At 37.7% G+C, this 25,954-nt stretch overlaps 1 protein-coding gene across 1 annotated transcript in view; it reads right to left on the reverse strand.

The window, feature by feature from the left end:
• Positions 1 to 3,971: 3,971 nt before the first annotated feature.
• The window catches only part of LOC134652749 (uncharacterized), a 44,762-nt gene continuing 22,779 nt past the window's right edge, over positions 3,972 to 25,954 (reverse strand). Inside the window, exon 3 of the mRNA XM_063507910.1 lies at positions 3,972 to 4,018. Coding sequence (XP_063363980.1) covers positions 3,972 to 4,018 — 47 coding nt within the window. The remainder of the gene's footprint in view (positions 4,019 to 25,954) is intronic.

Consider the following 25,954-nt stretch of genomic DNA (forward strand, 5'->3'; position numbering starts at 1 on the left):
CGAGATCCAGACGCTTACATGTCTAAGTCATAACACTTTTGATACCTATATCGAAGCGACCAAGGTGTCCACAATATCTGAGCACGCACTCTATAGGCGTGTTCAGATATTTGTGAGCGCCTTAGCCGCTCCGATATATCTGATCGCGACTGTACATGTAATATATCCTCAAGGCGTCCTGTAACATTTTATAGCCAATAACTTTTGTAGGTGTATTTGCAATCACGGATATGTAAACGAATTTCAATGCTGAAAAACCTAGTGTATATTTAAGGGTTTTTTTTTTAATCCTAAATTTCATGAAAAGCCCACTTGCACAAGATGGGGTATCCCATGTACCTACTTATATATTGTTTTCTTGAAACATCTTGAGTAGTGGCCCTATTTTTACGGTGTTTATTTAATTCACCTTCGTTTGAATGTCAATTAAACGCTTTACTTTTTGAAAGGTAACAGTAAATAATATCTTACTGTAAATGAACGTTCATTATTTTTATTTTTAGATATCGGATCTCGGATCATTATCATCGAAGAGTTTCTTCGAAGCGCCGGTAGCCGGGACAAAACGCCCCGACCACATCTTAACATATCAAAAACGGCATAAGTAAGACCAAATCTCGGCGTGCATAAGCCCTTTTGGATACGACATGTCGATACACATGAACCCAGTCGGCCATTACGAGTATGAAACACATGCACAATCCGGTTCGACGTCGGAACTGCAGAGTTCAAAAATCAGAGCACTTTTTTTGGCTGCCGAACTTGTTTTTGTTTTACTTTATTGCTTATTTAATTTCAAGAGTTCCGCGACCGGGAAGTACCGGCTTTCAAAATTTATAATAACTTTAAACCCAATTTATATTTGTAATGACACATTATCAAGCAAAGGATACCTAAAACTGACGGATTTGTTGTATTTCTTGTTGTTCGTTGTTAGAATTGTGTGGAAGATTAACAGAATAGACGGAAATCTTAATTTTCATGCTACTTTTTATTCCTTTTGACAAAGTAGGTACTCATAATACGAACCTGCTAGTGCAGTCAAGTCGAAGTCAAAGACATGTTTGACACTTTTGCACCTTACCCCTTTGTACACGCGCGTTGTCGACCCTACAAACTAGACTACTAGACTAGCACAGGACCGGGACAAGTGGCGTACACGAAGACAGGCTAGGCTAAAATGATGATGATGATGATCCTTGGAAGCACTGGAAACCTTATTCATCATCACATGACACTACATACGTACTAAAACAGCGTAAATTACATAATACATCTGATACACTTTCCAAAATCTGGAGCAGAAACGGCCGCAATCAGTCGGCAATCAGTCGCTTTTCATCTCGAGAAAGGCGCCCGCGGGGACCTTTCTTTTTGCACCAATGCACGTAAGTGGCAGATCATTTAACGCATTTATATGTTATTTATTTCATTTTGCCAGTTTAAAGTTTAATTGGAAGATATCCCTCAAAGGGATAAGTTTGGCTTTGTAAATTACCTTGTCATAATTGTTTACTTTTAGGTACTACCACAGAATAAATAATAGTACTAAGTACAGAAGACTCACTCTCTAACAAAACGCGTCTGTTACGATCAGCACAGATATGGCCGCTAGGTGGCGACAGCGCCACGCGCGGCTTATGGCTTTCCCCAAAATTGGGGCCGATAGGATGTACTTTTAGCTACCTGTAGCAAAGCGACGAAATCGCGGAGTGAGACACACCTGGTACTACTAAAGCAGTAAACGAATATATATCATATTCATAAAATGCATGTTGGCGACATATTTTAAAAGTTAATCTGTAATTTTGGTTAAGCTGGTGTTGTTCAACCAAAGGTGTGTAATTTTTCGTGACTATTATGGTGAGATAATTAAGCTTTCCCGTGTCAAAAGCTTTAATTTTTTTTTATTTTATTTAGCTAAGCTTTGATTTGACACAAGCTTTAACTACAGCCCCGTGGGCCTTGCGAAATGTTTTTACCAGGCTTTTGACAAATTAAAATATGTAATAAATACATCTTTTGTAAAGCTCGTAAGCCCTGTAATTAGTACTTTTACTTATTTCGTATTATAAACTTAAATTAGACCGATCGAAATGCATCGCTTTTTCAAACACTGACCCGTTTTGAAGAAAGCGATCGTAATCCAGAATAAGCTTTACTGACGTTTGTATAAAGGCATAAGCGCCATGCGATCACAAGAAATATTTGCCGTTGTGTACGAAAAGGGTAGCACTACCAGGGATGAGTAAAAAAAAAGACTGCTAGGTAGTCTTCGAAATTCAGAATTGAAATCAAGTATTTACTTTAAAAGTCCGCAGCAAGCTGGGCCGGCGAATTTAACCATCCCATACAAAAGGAGTTACATTTTAATTTTAAAACTACGTGTTGGATTGTAATGAAACTTCGCACATACAATGACATGAGGTATATCTGGGCCTGTAATTAGTTTTCATAGCTCCAGCTTATGAAACAAACGAAATAGAGCAAAAACAAGTTTTGTATGAAAAACTTTAATTTGCTGTATTTTTTAACAATGGTATCTGAAACTACATTACAGGACTAGATATACCTTATCTTATTGTAAGTACAAAGTTTCAGAGGAATCTAGTCGTTTATTCGTCTCAATCTAGTCGTCGTCTAGTCTAGAGAGTCGTTTTAAAATGAGAGCGTAACTATACGTTTGTATGGAGAACCGAGCTTGCTGCGGACTCTTAATATATTAAACGGCAGACTAGTGGATACCTACAATTTCCTGATTTGCACAGTAACAGTGATAATCAATTAATCTATCAATCACTTTATTTAAATATCCATAAGATTAATAATAGGTACATATATATTTATTTTATACCGTTTTTCAATTACCTAATACGTAGGCTTCAGCAGCATAACAAAATTGATAACTTTTTGTTTAGATATATATCACCGTCGGGGTTAAGTAGGTGTGTATATTCAGTGTATGTATAATAATATACTTATTGCAACCTTTATTATTTATCAGTCTCTGGTATTAAAATAAATATTCATTGGTCGGGAGACGCGGGCAACTGGGTGAAAGGTCTCATTGTGGTGTCACGCTGGACGCTATTGTGCATCGTATCGAACGTATATTATGTACTGCGGGTACATAATGAATATTGACTCGGTTTATATAAAATACGATACAGGTAGCCGGGCCGGTCAGATCCATGATTTAGTGTGGATATAAATCATTTTAAATGGTTCGGCATTGTTTCACACAAAGCTTCGTTTGGGACTTTGGGTACAGTCAAGTTTAGTCTTGTTTGTCACACACATACTTTTAGCAACTTCTTTAAAGCTATGTATACTGTGACATAGTTTTTGTATGATTAATTCGTTTGCGTCTTTCCTGTAAATTTTTGAACTGCACCCTTAAGGGGCCCTCAGATTACCAGTTCGCCGCACGATATCAGCCTGTCAGTTGTTCGGAACTGTCACCTATTGCGTTTAACGACAGGCTGATCTCATCCAGCGAACTGGTAATGTGTGAGCCCCTTTACAGGCGGATACATATATTCAGTAGGTACCTACTTGAGACTCAGGAAAAATTCTCTATAAATAGAGTAGACAAACGTTTGACAGTTGTCAACCATCTTGCTCTTGTAGGTAATAATTCACTAGAAGAAATAAAGCTATAATAATAAATGATTATATATTTATTCGGGTTATAGTGTTTACTGAAACGAGCGCTGTAAAAACGCTAGCCTGAAAGATCTATTAGCCAATAATAATTTTTTTCTAGCGATTTATATACCTACAATAAGTTACGTTTAAATAAATAACAATACAGCATGTAACTGTACAAGTATTCACAATAATATCCTACATCGCAGGCGTAAGGCAGTAACGCAAATATATTTGACGTGGACTGTACCATCGTTGAATCACGTCACTGACCATTTTGAACCCTATTGCACCGACGTAAGGCTTACCAAAGGTCAGTCAAGTCACTTACCGTTACTGGGAGCGACTGGGAGTTCTCGCTGACCGCTACCTGTCAACAAACAATAGATATATTATAACATAGTGCGATATTATACTTTATTTTGTCACTGGCTCTTTGGAATATAGAACATGTTACATATACAAAGATAACAAAGTAATACAACAAATACAAATACAAATCGTTAATTTACCAAACATTTTTACAAATCGACATAGCAGATTGAACTTATCATAAATTAGATTTTACAACTAAACTAAGCTAATATCCATCGGCCCCAAACCACAGATTATATAATAGTTCTTACGAACAGATACTTATCTCTCAAAGAAAGCGCAAATACCTACCGTATTAAAACCTACACTAAAATACAATGGAATGACCTTTAACGCGCCGCTCCCCGCACCGCGCACACCGACGCAACGCTAGGGTTGGCGACGCTTAAATTATAGATTCTATAGAAGATACCTACCTACTTAGGTAGGTACAAATATAAGTTTTAACTGTCAAACTACCATTAGAACTGGCCATATAAAAGCATAGCGTAAAATAACCATGAGATGAGCAAGATAAGTTGCAATAAGTAAAATATTACAATATTCCGTTTATGCGTTTCATTCTGACGAGTGACTGCGAGACATTTTAAAAGGTCATATCTCCCTGCAGTAAACTCAGTGTTTACGCCGTTTTATAAACCGCGTAATGAATCAATAATTCAATACCACCTACGTAGCTTGCTATCGTAAAAATAAAAACAATTGGTATAAGTACTTGTATTAAGAATGTCTACCTACTTTTCCTATCTATCGGAAGAGCAAAAACGGTATTTTTTATTAGTTTTGTAGTTTCTGCATTCATCCACACTACAAGTTGTGTTATTTCTTTTGCACACATTTTAGTATTTATATTCGAGCGCGCGGCGACGCGACGTGCGTGCGTGAGTGCGCGTGACAACCAACTGGCTTGCTTTTCTACCGTGAACGGGAACGGATTCGTAGGTATAAAACCGAGCTCGCGCGGAGAGTTCCATAGGCCTGCCCAAACTAGGCGCAGCCTGTATCTCGGGAACCGGGAAAATAGATTTAACTAAAAGATTTTAACTAATCTGAATATGATGGCCGTTTTTTGAATGAGAAATCTCAAATACAATATAATAAGTCCCATGTACCTTTAAGTTTTACTAAATCAGCATCAAGCAGATCAATTAAATACATTTTATTATAGATTTTTATTGCCGCTAGACGAATTCGGACTTTTAATCCGGAGGTCACGGGTTCAAACCCCGGCTCGTACCAATGAGTTTTTCGGAACTTATGTACAATATTATCATAAAGTATTATGCACACACAAAAGGCTGCCGACTTGTCCATATTTACTCTTTTGACGCATCTCGGTGCCTACAGACGCCAAAGACGCAAAGATAAATGCGTATGTGTCATCGTGTTATTATCTTATCAGGGAAGATCTTTAAACGCGTTGAAAACGCTGAAATAACTGTCGTGAACTTTGCTAAAGGTCGGCACGCGGTCTTCACTGACCGGATTGTAATTGAGCTGATGTATGTCCTTTATATTTGGTAGTCAACATAACATTACCAAAAATTTAAAATGATCTATTAAAAAAAGGTTTTATTAAAATGGTCTTTAAAAAAATTGTGTGCTGCACTTTGTTTGGTGCACCTACTTTATTAGGTATTTATTTATTTGTTAGCCTACGAGTACAGTATCCCATTTCCTTCACTTTCTTCCACGCATCTCTGTCTATTGCAATAATTTTTCGACCATTTTTCGGAATACGTTAAAGTTAATAAAATCTCTACTAAATAAAAATTACACACACTAAACTACAGAAAGATACGCTATAACACGGGTCACCAATTAGTTTCTTCAGGGGTCCGGTTCTTAAAATACAATGACCATGGCGGTCCGTTTCTACTTGAGTGTATTAAAAAAGCAAAAAAATTGCGGTCCGACATTTGGTGACCCCTGCGCTATAAGTAGGTACTACTCGTAAATTTGTGTAGTTTCTGTTTTTTTTTAATCGTATCGTACCATTAAATTTCCCGCGCCCAAAAAATAGGTACAAATACCTATACCCATTTCGAACATTCGGGCAAAAAGCAGCAGTTGTTTTACAAAAGCAGCTAAGTATCTGTTTTGTACCACTACTTTTGTAATGTTATATTTAACATCCTAAAGTGTAGATAATTATATTTTTACCTTTAGTCAACAGATCCAGAAGCTTGCTAGAAAAATGATATTCTGCATTAAACATTTTCCTACACATAAATATCAAATCACTAAATACCCTGGCAACACCACTGAAACGTCAATTTGAAGAACCCTTTTCGCACAACTCTCGCGCGTTCGTAATATAAATCAACCTTCTAAAGTACTCAAACCACAAAAACGTATAAAAAAAGCACTGGCACAATTTCCCGCGCTATTAAATTTAAAACGTCGCTTCCAAAAACAATCGCGCGCGATTTTTTTGAATTTTCGGATTGAATACAGAGGCCGCGTAGCTCGAAATTCAAAAGAAACTTTTTAATTGTTCATAGAGGAGCGTGTGGCGCGTTTTCATAGCGCTATGGCCGTTCGGAAACATGGGGCGAGCATTTGTCGCGAACTATTTAATTGTGTCGCTTGTCCCGATTCATTAGTGCAGCGGGATCAGGGACGGCGTCAACGTTGATATTTTTTCGGTACCTACTTATTTTATTTTTTGTAGGAAAAAAATATTGGTTCAATTTTATATATTTATTTAGGCCCTTAGCCTTAGCCTCAGCCTTTTAGGTACCTTTATTTTTATTTAAACTTTATTGCACTTACCAAGGCAAAAATACAAATGGCTGACTTAATTTCAGAAGAAATTTTGAGACTGGCATTGTATTTTTGTAAAATTAAAAATATAATATTCCTTATACAGTTTGACAAGCCAATCAATCATGTCGCATTTTTAGGACTATTCTAAGTTATGTTTTTCACACCCACGCACGTCACGCCCTTCACGTCCCTTTCAAAGACGATAAGTATTTGTTACCTAGGCTTGTACCTACTGGTATTGCTCAAAAACACCATCAACTTTTTGTAAATTTAAGTAAGTCACAGAAAAATATCGGGTCATCCTCCTATTTATTACTACACCCCGTAGGTAAACCGTCAGTTTTAAGACAACTCTACCAAGCATATTTGAAGACAAAGATATTTCCGTATAGATTTAATATGGATAGAATAATAAAGTCAATGTCCATTCCAGACTCGCGGCCTGACGCTAGAATAACTCAGGGCCATAAGAAATGAAACAATACACCATGTATTTAACAGCGCAGGAACTAACGCTTCGACAGAGCTATCCCATTGAAAACCACGAACAATCCTCTCTATATTACACGCGTCCATTTTAAATATTTTAATTTACATTTAAAACCCCAAGTACGGCCCACGGTCTTGAGGTCAGGGTTGCCGCCGCTCGTCTTTTGACCCCCATGCGTTCGTCCTTTACCGACACGCAACATATTACTCCACCTATCCTGCTTGCACAGGCCACGACACTTTGCTTGACTTTTAACCCCTCACGTCATTATCAACTCCCTCCCTTTCGGTCCCGTGTCTTCCAGCCTATTGTTGTTTCATTCGAACAGGTTATGACATATCGCTCGACTTATAACCTCGCGCGCTCTGTCCTTTTTTATCGCAGGTTTTTAATAGCGTTTGTCCTTGTCGCTCGTGTCGCGACCCCTACAACTAGCCACTTGAATAGATTAGGTGTTTTCGTATGAGCGCGGGTTCAATATTCATTGATAGTCGTTTTATGTGCACGGTTGGAACAATTGTTTCATTTAGCATTGAATATGCTTCGGGCATGTGAAGGTATAATAAAATACTAGCTAGGAAAAACTATAGAAGGTTTTATAGTCTCCTAACTCGAGTGATGGGATAAAATTAGTAAGAATGCCGACAAATTGGCAATTCTGTTATACTCGTACATTTGTAGGTTATATTTTCATAGAATCTATTTGAGCTCGATTAACAATATGCAACTGCACACTTTAGCTGAGCCGAATGGTTCATGTGTGAGACTTTCAAACCGGAGATAGATGGTTCGAATTCAGACCTTGAACTTTATAATCTTTTCAAGTTTACCTATCAGTCTACTCTATGGTGAACATAGATAAAACCAGAGAACCAGGGTTTAGTTTCCTATATATTATAATATAGTATAGTATAGTAGTATAGTATAGTATAGTAGTCTGTTATATATTATAATGTTGGTCAGTTACGGGAGTAGGTACAGCCTTTAGTTTAATTTATTGCTCCTGTTACAGGAAGCACCCCGTATAAAGCATTTTATTATTTATACAAATTTAGTTATACACCTCTCGGGATCATTTCACTTGTATATATACCTACGAATAAAAGTGAAATTATCCCGGTACAAAGTAGGTAGACGTACGATAGCATTATTTTTGCCATAAACAGAAACACGGTATCAATCCCAACGCCTTCAAGAACTGCCCAATGGTATCTATACCTATATACTTAAGTAACGTACCGTATGTGTGTATTACGCAACGCAATTTAATTTATACATTTAAATTTCGACGTAAACTCATCATTTCATCAAAGATTAGAACCTCGTACGTACAGCCGCTAGAGGGGCACCTCATAAGTTTTTTACCTACTTAAGTATACTAATGCAAATGAAATGATCCCGTACAAAGTATGTGGTGTGTACGGTAGCATTGTTTTTGCCATGAGCGCGGGCATCAATCCAGACGCCGCTAATGGCGGCCGATAAATATTCATCGGCGCAAAAACACGCGCACGCGCCGACGCCCAGCGCTGCGCTTTCTTCTCGGCGAGCTACGATCTAGCTCTAGCCGTGGAGCTGGTAACATATTTTTTACTAGCGACCCGCCCCGGGTTACAAAAAACTTTAACAAATTATATACCTAAACCTTCCTCGATAATCACTCTATTGACAGGTGAAAACCGCATGAAAATCCGTTCAGTAGTTTTTGAGTTTATCGCGAACATATATACACACAGACAGTCAGACGCGGCGGGGGACTTTGTTTTATAAAGTGTATTGACTAAAAGGGAATAAGCTAACTGTGCATGGCATTTTCAATGACAAAGTGTGGTCAATGTCAAATTTCTATGAAAATATGACGTTTATAATGACTTTGTTCTATTGAAGTCGGTGCAAAGTTAAACGTGGTCTGAAGACAGAGGGGCTACCGCGAAAATCGAAGTTCGCAACATGCGGGCATTTTTCTCTGTCACTCTAATTACGCCTTCATTGGGGAGTAAAAGAGAAAGATCCCCGCAATTTGCGAAATTCGGTTTTCGCGGTAGCCTCTCAGGATACTGCTGATTTCATAGACCCTGCGACGTAGTAATCTTAGTAACGTTTCTATTCACCAGGAGCGCAAGATAGAATGCTCAAGCAAGCATTTAAAGAACAAGTAGGATATATTAAATGGTCGACAAAGAGTCGTGCCAAGCAATTGAACCTTTTATTTTAAAAGTCAAGGTCATAATCTGATTAGCTAATTTCGTGTCACGCACGCAAGTTGTTAATTAACGTATTTTTTATTTCACCCGACGACTGACGGACTGACTGACGACGAATAAGCGTTTTTTAGGGTTCCGTAGCCAAATGGCAAAAAACGGAACCCTTATAGATTCGTCATGTCTGTCTGTCTGTCTGTCCGTCTGTATGTCACAGCCACTTTTCTCCGAAACTATAAGAACTATACTGTTGAAACTTGGTAAGTAGATGTATTCTGTGAACCGCATTAAGATTTTCACACAAAAATAGAAAAAAAAACAATAAATTTTTGGGGTTCCCCATACTTCGAACTGAAACTCAAAATTTTTTTTTCATCAAACCCATACGTGTGGGGTATCTATGGATAGGTCTTCAAAAATGATATTGAGGTTTCTAATATAATTTTTTTCTAAACTGAATAGTTTGCGCGAGAGACACTTCCAAAGTGGTAAAATGTGTGTCCCCCCCCCCCCCCCCCCTGTAACTTCTAAAATAAGAGAATGATAAAACTAAAAAAAATATATGATGTACATTACCATGTAAACTTCCACCGAAAATTGGTTTGAACGAGATCTAGTAAGTAGTTTTTTTTTTATACGTCATAAATCGCCTAAATACGGAACCCTTCATGGGCGAGTCCGACTCGCACTTGGCCGCTTTTTGTGTACTTGTGTAGGTATATTATGTCTATATTTAAATCTCTTTGTATTAATCATAATTTTAGATGATTGTCGTTACATTTGTCTCAGCTATAGGACAAACGCAGCCTATAAAAATGATCCGACCAACCTACGATTATCTGTTTACCGCGCAAACTGATACCCTGAACCAACCTGAACTGAACTTTTATCTGTGCTCTAACCTAAACTAAGTACCTACCTGTACGGATATGATGGTCGTTCTTGTCTACGTGACAGCGTGATAAAACGGTGTCCGTCACTTTCTTTCCCACGGTGTTAAACAGTGACAGTTATTTTATCACGTGGATAAAGATGGATAAAGCTATCCATAATAGGCTGGCTGTATTGCCTACTCGCTAAAAATACGAATAACATTCGATTTGTAAAATCTTATCATTTGATACTGATTTTTAGGGTTCCGTAGCCAAATGGCAAAAAACGGAACCCTTATAGATTCGTCATGTCTGTCTGTCTGTCCGTCTGTCCGTCTGTCTGTCCGTCCGTATGTCACAGCCACTTTTCTCCGAAACTATAAGAACTATACTGTTGAAACTTGGTAAGTAGATGTATTCTGTGAACCGCATTAAGAATTTCACACAAAAATAGAAAAAAAAACAATAAATTTTTGGGGTTCCCTATACTTCGAACTGAAACTCAAAAATTTTTTTTTCATCAAACCCATACGTGTGGGGTATCTATGGATAGGTCTTCAAAAATGATATTGAGGTTTCTAATATCATTTTTTTCTAAACTGAATAGTTTGCGCGAGAGACACTTCCAAAGTGGTAAAATGTGTGTCCCCCCCCTAACTTCTAAAATAAGAGAATGATAAAACTAAAAAAAATATATGATGTACATTACCATGTAAACTTCCACCGAAAATTGGTTTGAACGAGATCTAGCAAGTAGTTTTTTTTAATACGTCATAAATCGCCTAAATACGGAACCCTTCATGGGCGAGTCCGACTCGCACTTGGCCGCTTTTTTATCTTACTGTCGTCAGTGTGTCTCGCTGAAGGTCTGCTGAAGGTAGCATGCTGAAAGATCGTCCACATAGCACATAGCACAGTAGCACTGGATAAAACTTAGTCGAAGCAGAGGGCCTACCGCGTACCACGTTCGACGTGTTTCCTTTCTGCCGCACTTGTATATTCGTACGTAAGTGTGACTGGAAGGCAACATCAACAAGTCCTAGTGGTTCGCGGTAGACCCTCAGTTAGCCGCCGCGCCGCTACGCCAACACACAATCACTGTCTCATAAACTACCTCTGGTATTTATTAGGGGTATTCCACCTGTCCACTATCTTAGTCCAATGTGTATTTGCGTCACACATTTTGCTTAATAAGAGAGTGAGTTGCAATGCACATTGGACCAAGATATAGTTAGGAAACAGAGGGCCTACCGCGAACCACGTTCGACGTGTTACCTCCCTGTCACACTTACGTACGAATTTACAAGTGCGACAGAGAGGCAACACGTCGAACGTGGTTCGCGGTAGGCGCTCTGCTCATCTCATGATCATCTTCGTAGCTCCGTGCGTCCGAGGTAGCTCGCGGAACGCTCCGCGCCTCGGGTCGCGCTGGAAAAACTTACGACTGGAGCTGCCCGACACGCGCGCGCTGACCGCGGCCGCTCCGCCTCGCAAACTGGACTAGATACTAGATATCTTGTTTTCTAAGCTAATACTACTTGTATACACGCCCTGAAGCCATAGCTCGTTTTTAGCATTCTAATACACATATACTTATTGTGAAAATTCTTGCGTTGATTTATACGCTAATTGATGCTGATGCTGACTGTACGTAACTGCTATTTCAGCAACCACGGAAGCAGTGTAAAGTTTTGTAATTGTTATGCCTCACACCCAGGCGGTATCATGGTCGGATTTTTATCACTTGTCATGTCATGCGTCATTTTCGCACTTACATACTTGTTAGAACGTATAACAGGTATATGACCCTACAATTGACAATTGTACTTTCCTAGTTCAATTTATGAATGAATGTATAAATGATTTATTGCATGCCCTTGCCTTAATCCTACAAATTTTGCCGTCCAAAATCAACTTAAGCAATTGTATAAATTACAAAGCAATTAGTCAGGAGCAATGTAACTAACCAGAATATTTTAAACAAGCCAAATTGGTACTTTGCTACCGTCTCGTTTTATCCATATAAGGAAGGGATGTTTGCAATTCTAATAGTTGCCAAGCTTGCTGGAATTGCAAAAGTATTGAAATGTTGTTATAAAAAACCGTAAGGTATGCAAACTGTTGTCTAAAGTCTATTTTTTAATTCGGTAGACTAAAATGACATTTCTTAGTATGAAATGACATTTTATGTTCATACTATGAACTGTCATTTCAGTCTACCGAATAAAAAAATAGATTTTAGTGTACCAAACCAGTGAAACTCTTACAATGTTTACTCGTAAAATATCTTCGATTTTAACATTTGTAACGGCCGGCAGTGACCCCTCCTACGAAAAAGGTTCAGGTTCGAATCCCGGTAAGGGCATATTATTTTATTTGTAAGTTTATCACGAATATTTATTACTGAGTTATGTATATTTATTTCTGTATAAGTATGTATATCGTCGCTTAGCAGCCTGGTTCTAAGTGACGTTTCTTCAAACAAAGACGTCACTTTTGACACTGACAGATCCGATCCATATCGTAACGAGATCTAATTTTTGACGTTTATTCAAATTAGAATCAGGCCGCCGCGCCGGCCGGCCGTATAGTTTGCTCAGTTTCGGGTAGGTCCACGGTAGGTCAATCTGTGTAAGATCCAATTACTTGGCATACCAAAGAAATAAACTTAGAACATAGATACTTACAAACCGACTTAGGATTATGTTTTTATAAGCATAAAACCTTCTTCGTAAACAAGAAAACAGCAAGCTTCCGCAAAAATCATAACTCCATAAGATTAAGATGAGAGTTAATTATGTAAATGATAAAATACGGTTATCTACAATGTGTGTACAAGACGGCACGCTACTAAACGCATAACGTATCCATCTATTTACGGAGAAGTGCAGTTGGTTTAAAAAGGCAGTATGTACACTTGAGTTTAGATATACATAGGTCATTTAAAATATCGGGGGTAAGAAAGGTCGGAATTCGCATCGCTTACCGTACACGGGTTAGTCAAAAGCCTTGGGTAAACCAGTATTTGTTACAGGTTATTTGTTACATGTCTTGGGGTCACATTACACCGGCTGGCAAGTGAACTAGATTCTCTGACGCTCGTGCTGCTTATGAGAATATATGGCCAGATAACACTCCGCGGTGGTTCGCTGATTTGAATTTGAAATTAGAACTGCAAGCTGCGTACGCACATTTTTCACACTCCAACGGAAACTTATTGGCTATTGAGTTTTTATGGAAGTTTATTAGTTTTTAGGGTAGGGTAGAGTTAGGGTGCTGAGTGGCCAGATGTCATAACATACGTTCGCGGAACATTTTGTGTAGGAGAGGAGTAAAAGCAGGCTGAGATGATATGGACAGGTGAAGAGAAGGTTAATTAAAATCTAGAAATTCACGGACCTAATAGCAAAAGGGAAAGGTCAAACAGGAAGTGAGAGGGGTCGGAATAACTCAATTATTGTGAATGATGTAGGCGGCATTGTTTCTGAACCCGAAATATATTTAAAATAACGTGAATTAAAGTACATACGTAAAAAAGCTGGTCCCATCATTTAATAGGACAGTACTTGACGCACCGGTAAACAAACTTTAACGCGTTGCTAAGTTTTGTGGAAGCTTAGAAAAACTGATCGAGCTCGGAAAATTGGATGGCGACTAGATGGTCTAACTGATGGCCTGAGGCCACCTCAGGCAAACTTCATCGAAGATGAGGACTACGAGAGATCGAGACCCATGGAGACAAATCATAGGAACTGCAAAACCAAGTGTCCATGATCCTTACTAATGAGGGACCGACAAAGAAGAGAAAGAAGCTTTGTGGAGACGCTGGGACTAGAGTAGCACAAGCCATGTTTACGCAAAATGAACGACGACTTCCGGAAAATGTCCAGGAAAATTACCAGCCCTTACAGTTCTGTTCACCATTGACATGCGTCCGCGAGGCGCGCAAATGACGGAGGGCTGTCCACGCCTACGTCCCACGCTTCCGCCGTTTACACTGCACGGCGACTTAACTGTCACTTATATCGCGTGTCCACTGTCCTACGGTAATCACGTATACTGTGCAAGCATATCAACCTAATGTACCTTCAGCCGCAAAAGTGCATGGCGACTTAATCGATGAATTCATTCATAATGTCTCCATGCAATTTAGCAGCTCACGTACACATATTTATGAATTAATTCCATTCGTAACGTGTCCAAGCAATTATGCTGGCATTCAACGCCACCACACTTCAAAAGGGGTAAGCTTATGATGCAATTTATATTTATAATAAAAATAATTATCATCATTGACCACAGCATCTTTGCAGATGATAGTTGCAGCTGCAGCAACTAAAGAGGTACATATTTCGAGGAGGTTGTAGTCTAGATAAAAAAACCATAAGCAAAATTATCTAATTTTCACCTTACCCATTCTTTTACAGGTAAACACGCCATTCGTTCATTAGTCTTCACTTCACAAAAATGTTCACTTAATACAAGGGCTGTATTAAATACACTGTTCTATTATATCAGGGGTCAATGGAAACAGTATGAATGGAGAAACGTCGACGAGCTACTTACGGCGAGGCACGCGACCCGTGACGGATGCGAGTACAGTACCTTACCTGTACGCGATGGATACGCGACTCCACTCTAATGGTGAATGACACTTGTAGACGCAAGCGTATTATCTTGTCTTGTTTACGTTACGGAAATCACCGTCAAACGTAAAAGGTACTTAGACGAGTACTTGCTAGTGCACAAACCTATTGTTTTTTTTTCCAGGGAGGTGTGGTGTGCTGCGCCAAATCTAAGATACAAGGTAAAATTTTGAGTCACTTCCACCGTGACAGTAATTGAATATTGGATAACACATATCACTTCAACTTCTAGATGGTACTTATAAGGCAACTCGCGGTCGCCACAAATTGCTGCCGTACTTTACTATAAGTATATCCCGTAAATTTAACATGAAAGTGCGACCACATATTTCAGCTTCATACACGTTTATGATGTGTAGGTATTCGTGTAAGTAAAAATATATAAATACAAAAATAATTACCTATAGGTATGTAACTCAGTAGTGCAGCTCGCAGGGTAGTAATTACACCTAAGAGGATAGTGGACAAGCGCTTCTCCATACAAACGTAGTCTGCATTTTCTTCTCTGGATACTGGCTTTATGGAAAATATTTTTACACAATTTATAGTGTACATATATTAAGTATATCAACTTCCTATAGCTATGCTCCTTCGTTTGACTTTTTCGATTTATTTATTGTTATATTTGTATTGAGAAACGGTCATCAGCTTTCCTCTTAAAATCGTTTGTTTTTTGTAGCGACCTCGCGCTGTAGTTCGTCAAGCTTGTGTTGAAATCTAATGTTTCAAATAAACAACACCCATTCCAGTAGCATGTCATTACCATAGTCAAGTTGTTTCGTAATTGAAAACAAAACTACAGCTTTTAGTTACCAAAAGTACAAATAAGCTTGTCGGTCGTAACGACTTCATAGTCTTATTATACCCGCCCAAACGTCATGGGAGAGCGCGCGGCCACGGAACCATAAACCACCGGTAGGTCTAATAAGTGCCGTGGTAAAAAAGGGTTCAAGTCTACTGCGACAAATCTTAGGCACTTTTTATATGACTAGGGCAAAGGCAAAAAAGGCTTAAGGGACTGATTAACAGTCCGCCGGACGATAAGTTGACAGCTCCGAACAACTTACAGGCCGAAATCGTCCGGCGGATTGGTAATCAGTGGGCCCCTTTATGTTTTTAACAGTCAATAGCTGTAGGTAGACACTGTTACAGTGATTGTAACAATAATCATGAGCTAGTTTGACTTTTCTTAGAGCTTTTCTTAATACCTACGTAGCAAAAGTCAACTTTCTGAAGATTATAGGGAAGCCAGTGATAGTAAATCGAGTGGACTCCTCGCCACTGCCAGGCGTGTCTCACTCCGCGATTTCGTCGCTTTGCTACAGGTAGCTAAAAGTACCTACATCCGTTCGGCCCCAATTTTGGGGAAAGCCATAAGCCGCGCGTGGCGCTGTCGGCACCTAGCGGCCATATCTGTGCTGATCGTAACAGACGCGTTTTGTTAGAGTGAGTCTTCTGTACTTAGTACTATTATTTATTCTGTGCCACTGCTGCGTTAGATTAAATTGTATTTTTTTAGATAAATATTTGGGGACCCAAACTAAGCAAACATACCTACTTAAATATAATACATGAGTACGTAGATACACACATAACATGCATTATAATTCAGCAACAAATAGGTATTCATGATAAACACACAAATAAATGCTCTTACTGGGATTCGAACCCGGTACCTCCTGCTTTGTAGGCAGGGTCACTCCTAGACTAAGACCGTTTTATTATTTTGACGTTTTTATGGTTTGGTTGACGTAGGCAGGTTTAATTTTTAGCCAACTTCCAAAAATCCTCCTTTTAGAAAGTCGCGTTCCATTCCATTATAAACCCATTATGACGCTCGATATTGAATACGAACTAAAGAACAATTAGTACGGGTATGTGAAGGTAATATTTATAACTAAATTTTCACTCCGAATACAATAATTGCAAGTAACATCATTAATCGCGTCAAAAACATCCCGTCAACCTCCGAGTCAAAGTTTAACAAGCCGCGTGTAGACAACATCTTACGCTTACATGACATAATGTTTGCTCAAACATTCGCAAACAAACAGTAATCAGTTGTCTTGAGAAAATCAGGCTGGGCTGTTCTCACGAGCGTTGCCCATTCCGTCCGACACACTCGTAAATACGTGTCGGCGCGCAGACAAATCTGGGTAGACCACGCAAACGCGTTCTGGTCACATTGAGTTAGTAACTGCTGGGTAGAAATGCAATGGGCGATGTTGTCTGTAACTTAAAATAAGTAGGTATAAGCAGACAGCTCTTTCTAAAAAGGTGTTATAAAAGAAAATTACTTAGAATATAAAGGGAAGCCTCTATTTTTTATAGTTTTGGCATCCTCATTCATGTCGTCAGAATCGTCATCATCCGTGCCCAATAAACTAACTAAACAGTTTTTAAGTATATTTCGAATTTAAACTTTTAAACCAATTACAAGGGGCTTCGGACTGTTTTATGAGCCCTGTCAATTTTCGTCCGACTTGAAAAAAAATATTTTACTTGTAGGTATTGTTTTTATTCGAAAATAGATAAAAATGTTGAAATTCATTCTCGTAATACGTAAATCCATAAAGGATTTCCGGTTGAACTTCAAAATGGCGAAGTCATGTTGAGATTTTTTTTTGTTTTTTGCTCATTCATGTTGATTTAGGTGTAATATTGATAACTTATTATGCAGTGAACTAAAGTGAAAGCGTGCAGTTAATGAAGAATTAGTCTTGAAACGCATTTAACCATTATTTAATTGTTCAACACCCGACAATCTATCATCATATCATGTCTATTTGTAAAGTCCAGTTATCACTTTACTAAACGCAACTACATACCAACGTCATAATGCTCTACAAGTTTTTACACTGGCACAATCATCATTTTGATGGAAGCAATTTTTTTAAAGGCGAAGAATATCCTAAAAGTGGGTGAGGTACATCAGACTTTTACTTATATATCTATGGCCCTTGTCGGACATTGTTAACGATAGTCCTCACTATCGGGCTGTGTCGGAGTGAGGATTAGAGGTTACACTCGCGGGCAATAAAATAGCGGATAGTTTGAATCCAGCTTTATTGGGTCCTATGACAAAGGCCCGAACGCGCGGTCTCTTTCGTATGCAGGTTAGGTTTGAGATACATGTCCTAGTGTGTGTTGCTGTTCTACGATTGAATTTCATGAATCATTTAACCCTTCACTCTATTACTTTTTCTCTTGAGCCGTTTTTATGAAGTACAAGTTGAATCCAATTTTATTAGGCGTTGTGAAAAATACCCGTACGCACGGTCGCTTTCGTATTCATTACTTCGAAATGCAAGTTCCAGTAAGAATTGAATTACATCAGTCATTATTAAGTTTACCCTTTAGATACGTATATTTTTTATCAAAACTAAAAACAATTATTTATGTGCAGGCATGTCAAATTTCATGCAATACTTTTGAAAATATAGCGGATAGATAAAATAAAAATAAAATAATCTTTATTGCAACTTCGACTTATTACATAACATTGGTACCTAGGGCTCTCAAAGTACCTAGGTTTCTATGTGTCTGATTGAATCCAAGATTTTTGAACCTAAAGTATTTTACTTCCCTTGAGACTGTTTACATATTCTGTAGTGACCACGATCGGAACGGAACTCTAAGTGAGTTTCTGCAAAATGCCCGAAAGTATCAATTGGGAGATTGAGTCTACAGATAATGAATTTCCATAATGGCTGGAAAACGAGGTAGCGACAAGGTAGAAGAGTTTACTTGATGAAATTTACCGGTAGCATTTAATGTTCAAAAAACAAAATTAAATATTTACGATACCGCTCGATATTAATGCGAAACCAAATGGAAAACGCATATTTTTCCGTCCCCGTGATATATGCACTTACGCAAATTGCGCGCGTAATTGCTATAAAGGACTGTGTTTTGTGAAAGTGCAGTCTTCCTGTGGGACAATACGTAGGCAACTACTCACTGTATCATACTGCCTTGAACTTGTTTAGTTACAATAGAACATTCAGACTAAACTAAACATTCATAATTTAGTATTTTGTGCAAATCAAACAATAAAATTAATATTAGATGACATTTTTGTTTCTTTCTATCTAAAATCACAATCTATCGCAACACAAAACTAGTAAAAAGAATAGAAAGCAACTGAAACAATAGCCAAATTCACAAATGAAACTCACTAAAGCTTTATAAGCCAAATAAACCGCCATTCGTCATAGTCAGTTAACCGTACGGAGTCGGAGGCACAACGTAGCGTAGTAATAATTTGTGTAATGAAGATGTTGACAGGGCAAAGAGATTGTTAGCTGCAGTATGCTAATAGAGACGTGTTTGACCGTTTAAGTGGGTATTGAAAGTTGCTAAGATGTATTTAATCAGGTTGCGATTTGTGATTTTCGTTTGCAACTTAGAGCGACAAAAGCCATATAAGTATTTAACAGAATTTTCAAATCTATGTATATACTCGAAAACTACTTATACTACTTACTAGGGAAACAGGCCTCGTAGCCAACATGCCAATCGCTAGCGCTAGGTTTCGAACGAAACGCAACTGTCACTGTCACACTAATATGGAAGAGTGAAAGAGAGACACAAAGCGATTCGATGGCGAAGCGATAGCGATTGTCACCTTGACTAGACCACCGTGTCACAAAGGTGTCAAATAAATCAAAAAATAATTGTCATGTACATGACTCAGAGACGCTTGCCTGCAGAATTAAATTATACGAGTTTAAACGATACAAATACGTTGACAATTGAAATGCTACAGTTAAAAAACTGTAATTTTACCTATGCAGACCCTTTACCCTGTCCAAACGTGACCGAGTAGGTACTTGCACCATAAACTAAAAGCATTAAAGGATTGGAATCCTTAATTAATATGCTCATTAACAATAAGTTAGCAACACACTGCTCTCGAATGTTTTTTTTTATTTCATTATTACCTATTTCAATTTCCATGGTTCTGAAATTATTTATGTCGGTCCAATTTAGATGCAAAAAGTTTCTAAGCATTATTCTACTCCACCATCTGAGGCGACGTATGATGTTAGGCTGCATACCTACCAGCTTAAATTATTCACTATTCCAGTGGTCGTGGGTTCAAGTCTCACCCAACACAGTGATTTTTTTTCCATTTTTAATTTGTTTCTAATCTTAATAGCATTTTCAGACGTTTCTGCTTCATACAAAATTATCATTCACTGTGATCTATAAAGGCTTAGTAGTTCCTAGCTTACGTAAACCGCCAATGCTTGGCATCGCATTTTTAAGAATATAGATGCTATGCGATTAACCATAACATAAACAACCCTATACCGTTTAAGGTACATCTTATACAGATTCCTTCGTAAGACAAATACGGAAGACTATTATATACCTTAAATGCCTCAGAAGTATATCAATTTACGCACCAATACCTGTCACCCACATGACCTGTTCCTTAAGAACTATACAATTATACCCTGATCTACCCCACACTGATTACGGAGCCAGACCCTCTATTACGCCGGGTAAGGCACCGGATGCGACGCCCCGGCACGGGTCACCGTCCGGTGCACTGTCATTTTTTGTCAACGGCAAATCATAGTCTAGGATAATAAGTAAGTTTCGATACAGTACGAGCTTCCGTTTTGAGATTTTAGAGGGTTCCGGTAATAAGATGCCAACATTTTTAAATTGCATCTAATTTTCATAATCGCTGGTATATATCATTACTTTAGTAGATAAATACAATACATCTTAAGAAAAACCTACAAAGGCTAAATAGTGACCTAACAAGAGCCTATATTCTATAAGATAAGCATATAGATTTAAAACATAGTTATAGGGCTAGCTTTATTCTAAACTCTATTAAGATTTACTCTGAAACAAAAGTCTGTAATCGAAGGACGCATGTTGCCTTAAAAAAATTGCGTATAAGCCTTGTTATATTTTATATAGGTACCCTATTTGGGAGTAAAGGGTAATGGACCTTTTCACCCCGATCTACCCTTGCAATAGTTCTAATACACGATTACATACCGTGTAGGTACACGGTATATAGATGCCTGAGGGTGGCAAAATTTTATTCAAACTTACTAACGTTTTTTTTCTACGGAGACTTTACCCGATTATTATTATATTTTGATTAATCCGATGCAGATTTTCCTAAAGAAGACCCGATCGTCGCGATCATTTTGCAGTGTGATCGGAAATCGCTATAACGAAGCCTATTTCCACGGAACTCTAAAAACGTCTCAACAAACCCTCCCCCAGCAAGCAAAACCCCGTTGACCCGGCGATACAGTCGGCTGCGCATTCCATCGCTGTAACGAGTATGTAATAAAGGTGAACTGTAATTGACTATACGGCACGCGCCGCGCACGCGCTCCGTTTGCGATCCATCCGCTTTTTGCCGCCGTTTTTTGAGCCGAGTGTACCGGAAGAGGTGGAAATCGTTGATGGGCAATGTGGTTTTCTTTGATAGGTAATTTCTTGGACAGGTGATCGGCGTTTCCTGAAGAAATCTATAATTTATCGATACAAATAATCGGTGATACCTTCCGGGCTTTAATAGCCCTTTTTATAAGAAATCTGTGCCTTTACGCATCAGTTGTATTTAAACTTTACACTTTCGTAGTAAAAACAAACAAGCAAACACACGTTAACAGGTTTTTAAACCGCTTCTTTCATGTGACTTTTTGATTTCTTTTTTTATTAAAAATCAAAGACGTATATCATTATATCAGACCATTGCTCATTTGCTCAGTGTATACAGTGTGTAAATCCAATACGGGCGAATATTTAAACGGTGGTTAGCATAGGACCTAAAAAGTATATTGAGATAGATTTTACTTAGAAATGCATTGAAAATTATAACCATACAAAATAATTCGGCCCGCAATGTAATACACCACACACGTTACGGGATACGAGCTTTTTAAAGTAACTGTCAACGCTTGTTGGCAGTTACTATGAAAAGCTCGTATCTCGTAATGTCATTATCATCTTGTTTCTTAATGTTTACAGTACATTGCTGCTCGGTGCATGTGGAAAAAATTAATCACGGGGTCATAATTAAGTGTAACTTAAAAAAACATCTTAATTAATGATAAGACAGGTAAATTCTATATCTGGTTTAATTTATTGCCCGTATTTGACTTACACACTGTATATTATACACCCTCCGTGGTTGTTATTACCCACAATGGAAAGCCATATACCACCTTAGTTTAATAATTAATTTTTGACTAGTCGCACTTGTTAGTAGTATAGATATTGTGTACATTATGTATATGACACCGTAAGATTGTGAACCCGTTAGTTTATAATCTAACGTAGGTTAGGTTAGGTTAGATTATAATCTCTCTACCGTCAGTTTATAATGTAACTAGCGAGATTATAATATGACGAGTGTTTACAATTTTACGGTGACATATATTTTAAATGTACCTATTACAGTATGGCTCTTCTGAGGTGAACTTTTCGCTTCGAACCATAATCTTTCAGACAAAGGCCATTGTCTCTATTATCGCAAACCCGCTAGCTCGAGCGTTAGCACGTGCCAGTACAACATTCATATTGAAAAACAACCGGTATCGTCATAGTATTAAGGTTCAAATTTAATGTCATTGATATTCTAGATATTACGTTTTGGTAGTGTAGGACGATAGACCGCCCCGAAGCGATACGGCACTCATATTATTTTGATACTTAGTGTGGTGTTAAAAATGAAACGTGGTTATTTAATCTAATACCTTTAAACGAGCAATTCTTGTTTATTTATTTATTTATTTATATATATATATATATATATATATATATATATCGGGGATCTCGGAAACGTCTCTAACGATTTCGATGAAATTTGCTATATGGGGGTTTTCGGGGGCGAAAAATCGATCTAGCTAGGTCTTATCTCTGGGAAAACGCGCATTTTCGAGTTTTTATATGTTTTCCGAGCGAAGCTCGGTCACCCAGATATTTTATGATAAAGCGTTGTATATTTGTTATATAACAAAATCTAAGGTAACAATGTAAATTTAAGATTAATAAGTTTAACATAGGTATCATCAACATTTTTCCGTGTAGGTATATAAAGAGTTATACGTACTTACTACTAGATAAAATCGTGTCATAAAAAATCAGATATAATAAATTTCTTGCAATCAAAATCCAGGGTCACGTAAGCAGGTCATCAAGTTTTTAACAATATCGGGCAGAGTAATTATATAAATAACACGAAGCACACGGTTAGTATATTCAAAACCGACTAAAGCCTGATTTAGGGTCGCTAAATGATAAAATAATGTGCCCCAGTACTCATGCACACGGATCTTGCACACCGCTCTTCTCATAAACCTATTGTATTTACCTATGCAAAACAATAGTGGTCAGGTCGCAAATCCTTATCAGTGTTTTTATTGTCACTATGCGTCGGCATCACATCAGAGGTGCTAATTTCACAGTAGGTATCATTATTTTAAAGATAACAAAAAATAACAATGCTTGCAGCTGCACCTTTGTAAATTATTACATTTACCACCGCAAGCTAATAATTTAAATAAAACAATATAATAAATATGTAACCACGTTTCATTTTTAACACCACACTAAGTATCAAAATAATATGAGTGCCGTATCGCTTCGGGGCGGTCTATCGTCCTACACTACCAAAACGTAATATCTAGAATATCAGTGACATTAAATTTGAACCTTAATAATATGACGATACCGGTTGTTTTTCAATATGAATGTTGTACTGGCACGTGCTAACGCTCGAGCTAGCGGGTTTGCGATAATAGAGACAATGGCCTTTGTTTGAAAGATTATGGTTCGAAGCGAAAAGTTCACCTCAGAAGAGCCATACTATACCATGTGTGATGAATAAACTATTATGTATCTATATATATACTTTACTAATTTTTTTTTAAACTGAAGTTATTTTTTTTTTATAAATAGGTTATACCAAAAAATGCAGTGGCAAAAAATCAGTCGTACATACTTGATTTGCGAGAAAAATAAAAATATTTTTCTGTGTGAGCCACCGGAAAATATTGTTAAATCTTTTATCATCAAAACTAAGTTTCCTTTAGGCGTCCCCCATAAACTGGATAGCATAGATTAACCTTTTCAACGCCAAGAGCCACTAAAGTGGTCGAGTGCTGTCGTGCCCATGACGCCAACAGCCACTAAAAAGGCTATGACGGACGCTGTCAAAGCAATTTTCCTGCTGACAGATAAGGTTTATTTTCGCTCTTCATATTGCAACCATTTGGCGTATAAGCCACATTTTAGCATGGGACGAAAAGCGCTGAAAAGGTTAAAAAAGTAAGTTCAAACGTAAGTAGGTACGTTTTACATAAAAAAGTGTGCAAACATTATTGTTAAATGACTCGCTTCGATTCATTATTTCATTAATAACTATCTCAACATCCCTCATAATTACCAAGCATGAGCACGCGCCACTTTTTCCCATCACTGGGGTCATATTCACACCTTCAACTCCAAAACGTGCCAAATCCTTTAAAGAAACCACCCTAAATTGAACCTTAAAACCATGTAAATTGGACTTACAATTGAACAGGGGTTTAAAAGTGTATTTTCTATTGTTTTACAGGTGCTATGTTATCTACATACATTATCTGAACTTTTTCTCCACAGGCGCGTGCGGTCGTGGTTCGCTGAGTTTTATTCTGCTCAATGTTCACAGAACATGATTTTACATTTTATTGCACTTTGCAAGTTTTGTAACGGTGATTGCATTCAGTACGTGTAGGAAATAATAAACGATTTATTGATGTTAGAGGATGATTAGAGGGAATTAGATACTTTAAACAGAGGGTAATGTTTAAACCTTGATATATACTTATATTAAAATTGGATTTGTAATGTATCTCAATTAGTATTTTCCTCGCGTTGTTGTGGTGGAAAATCGGGTTTCACTCGGCGGCAAAGTTTGTTTACCTAACCCTCCTGCCTAGAGACCATCGTAACGTTCAAGGTTCTACTTTTTAAACCTTTCGAATTCCACTTTTTAAATTTGAAACCTTTTCGGCTCCTCGGGTATCGATATTAGCACATAAACAAGTAATTATTGAAATACGAATAAGGTTGCCGATTTCTGATGTGGGGGCCACTTTGTTGTTGCCCCCAAACCAAATCAAAACCAAAATCATGGATCCGACACTAAATGTTGCAACATTTTCTGAATAATAACCACACAATCAGAATCCAATCGTAAAACATCAAAATAAAACACATCATGAAGCAACGCGCTCTATTTTCTTAATTTCAGCTCGAGTTTGAGAATATGTCTAGATCCTAAGGATCTTAATAGTGTGCTAGTCAGGGAATACTATTTAATACCTACTCTTGAGGAGATTGTCCCCAGACTGTCAAATAAAAAATATTTTTCAGTGCTTGATCTATCGGAAGGATTTTATAACATAAAATTAGATGAAAAATCCAGTGATCTTTGTACTTTTAATAGCCCGTTTGGCTGCTACAAATTTAATCGATTGCCCTTTGGGTTGTCTGTAGCACCTGAAATTTTTCAGAAATATAATGAAAGGGCATTTGGGGACATTCCTGGAGTAATAATTTATTGTGATGATTTATTAATATGTGCTGACAGTGAAGCGGAGCATGATGCAATTTTAACAAAAGTGTTTGAAAGAGCTAAAAAACATAATGTGAGATTCAATAAAAATAAATTTCAATATAAAATGAATGAAGTCAAGTATTTTGGTCACATCTTTTCTCATGAAGGTATGAAAATTGACCCCGACAGAATAAAAGCCATTAACAGTATTAAAAGTCCCAGTAATAAAAAAGAGTTACAAGTGTTTCTAGGAATGGTAAATTACCTAAGAAAATTCGTTCCTAACCTGGCTAAAATTGCATCACCACTCCAATTACTTCTTAAGAAAAATGTAGATTGGTTATGGACAGATGTACATGAAAATTCGTTTA

The sequence above is a fragment of the Cydia amplana genome, chromosome 12 (assembly GCF_948474715.1).
Source record: "Cydia amplana chromosome 12, ilCydAmpl1.1, whole genome shotgun sequence".
Taxonomy (NCBI): Eukaryota; Metazoa; Arthropoda; class Insecta; order Lepidoptera; family Tortricidae; genus Cydia; species Cydia amplana.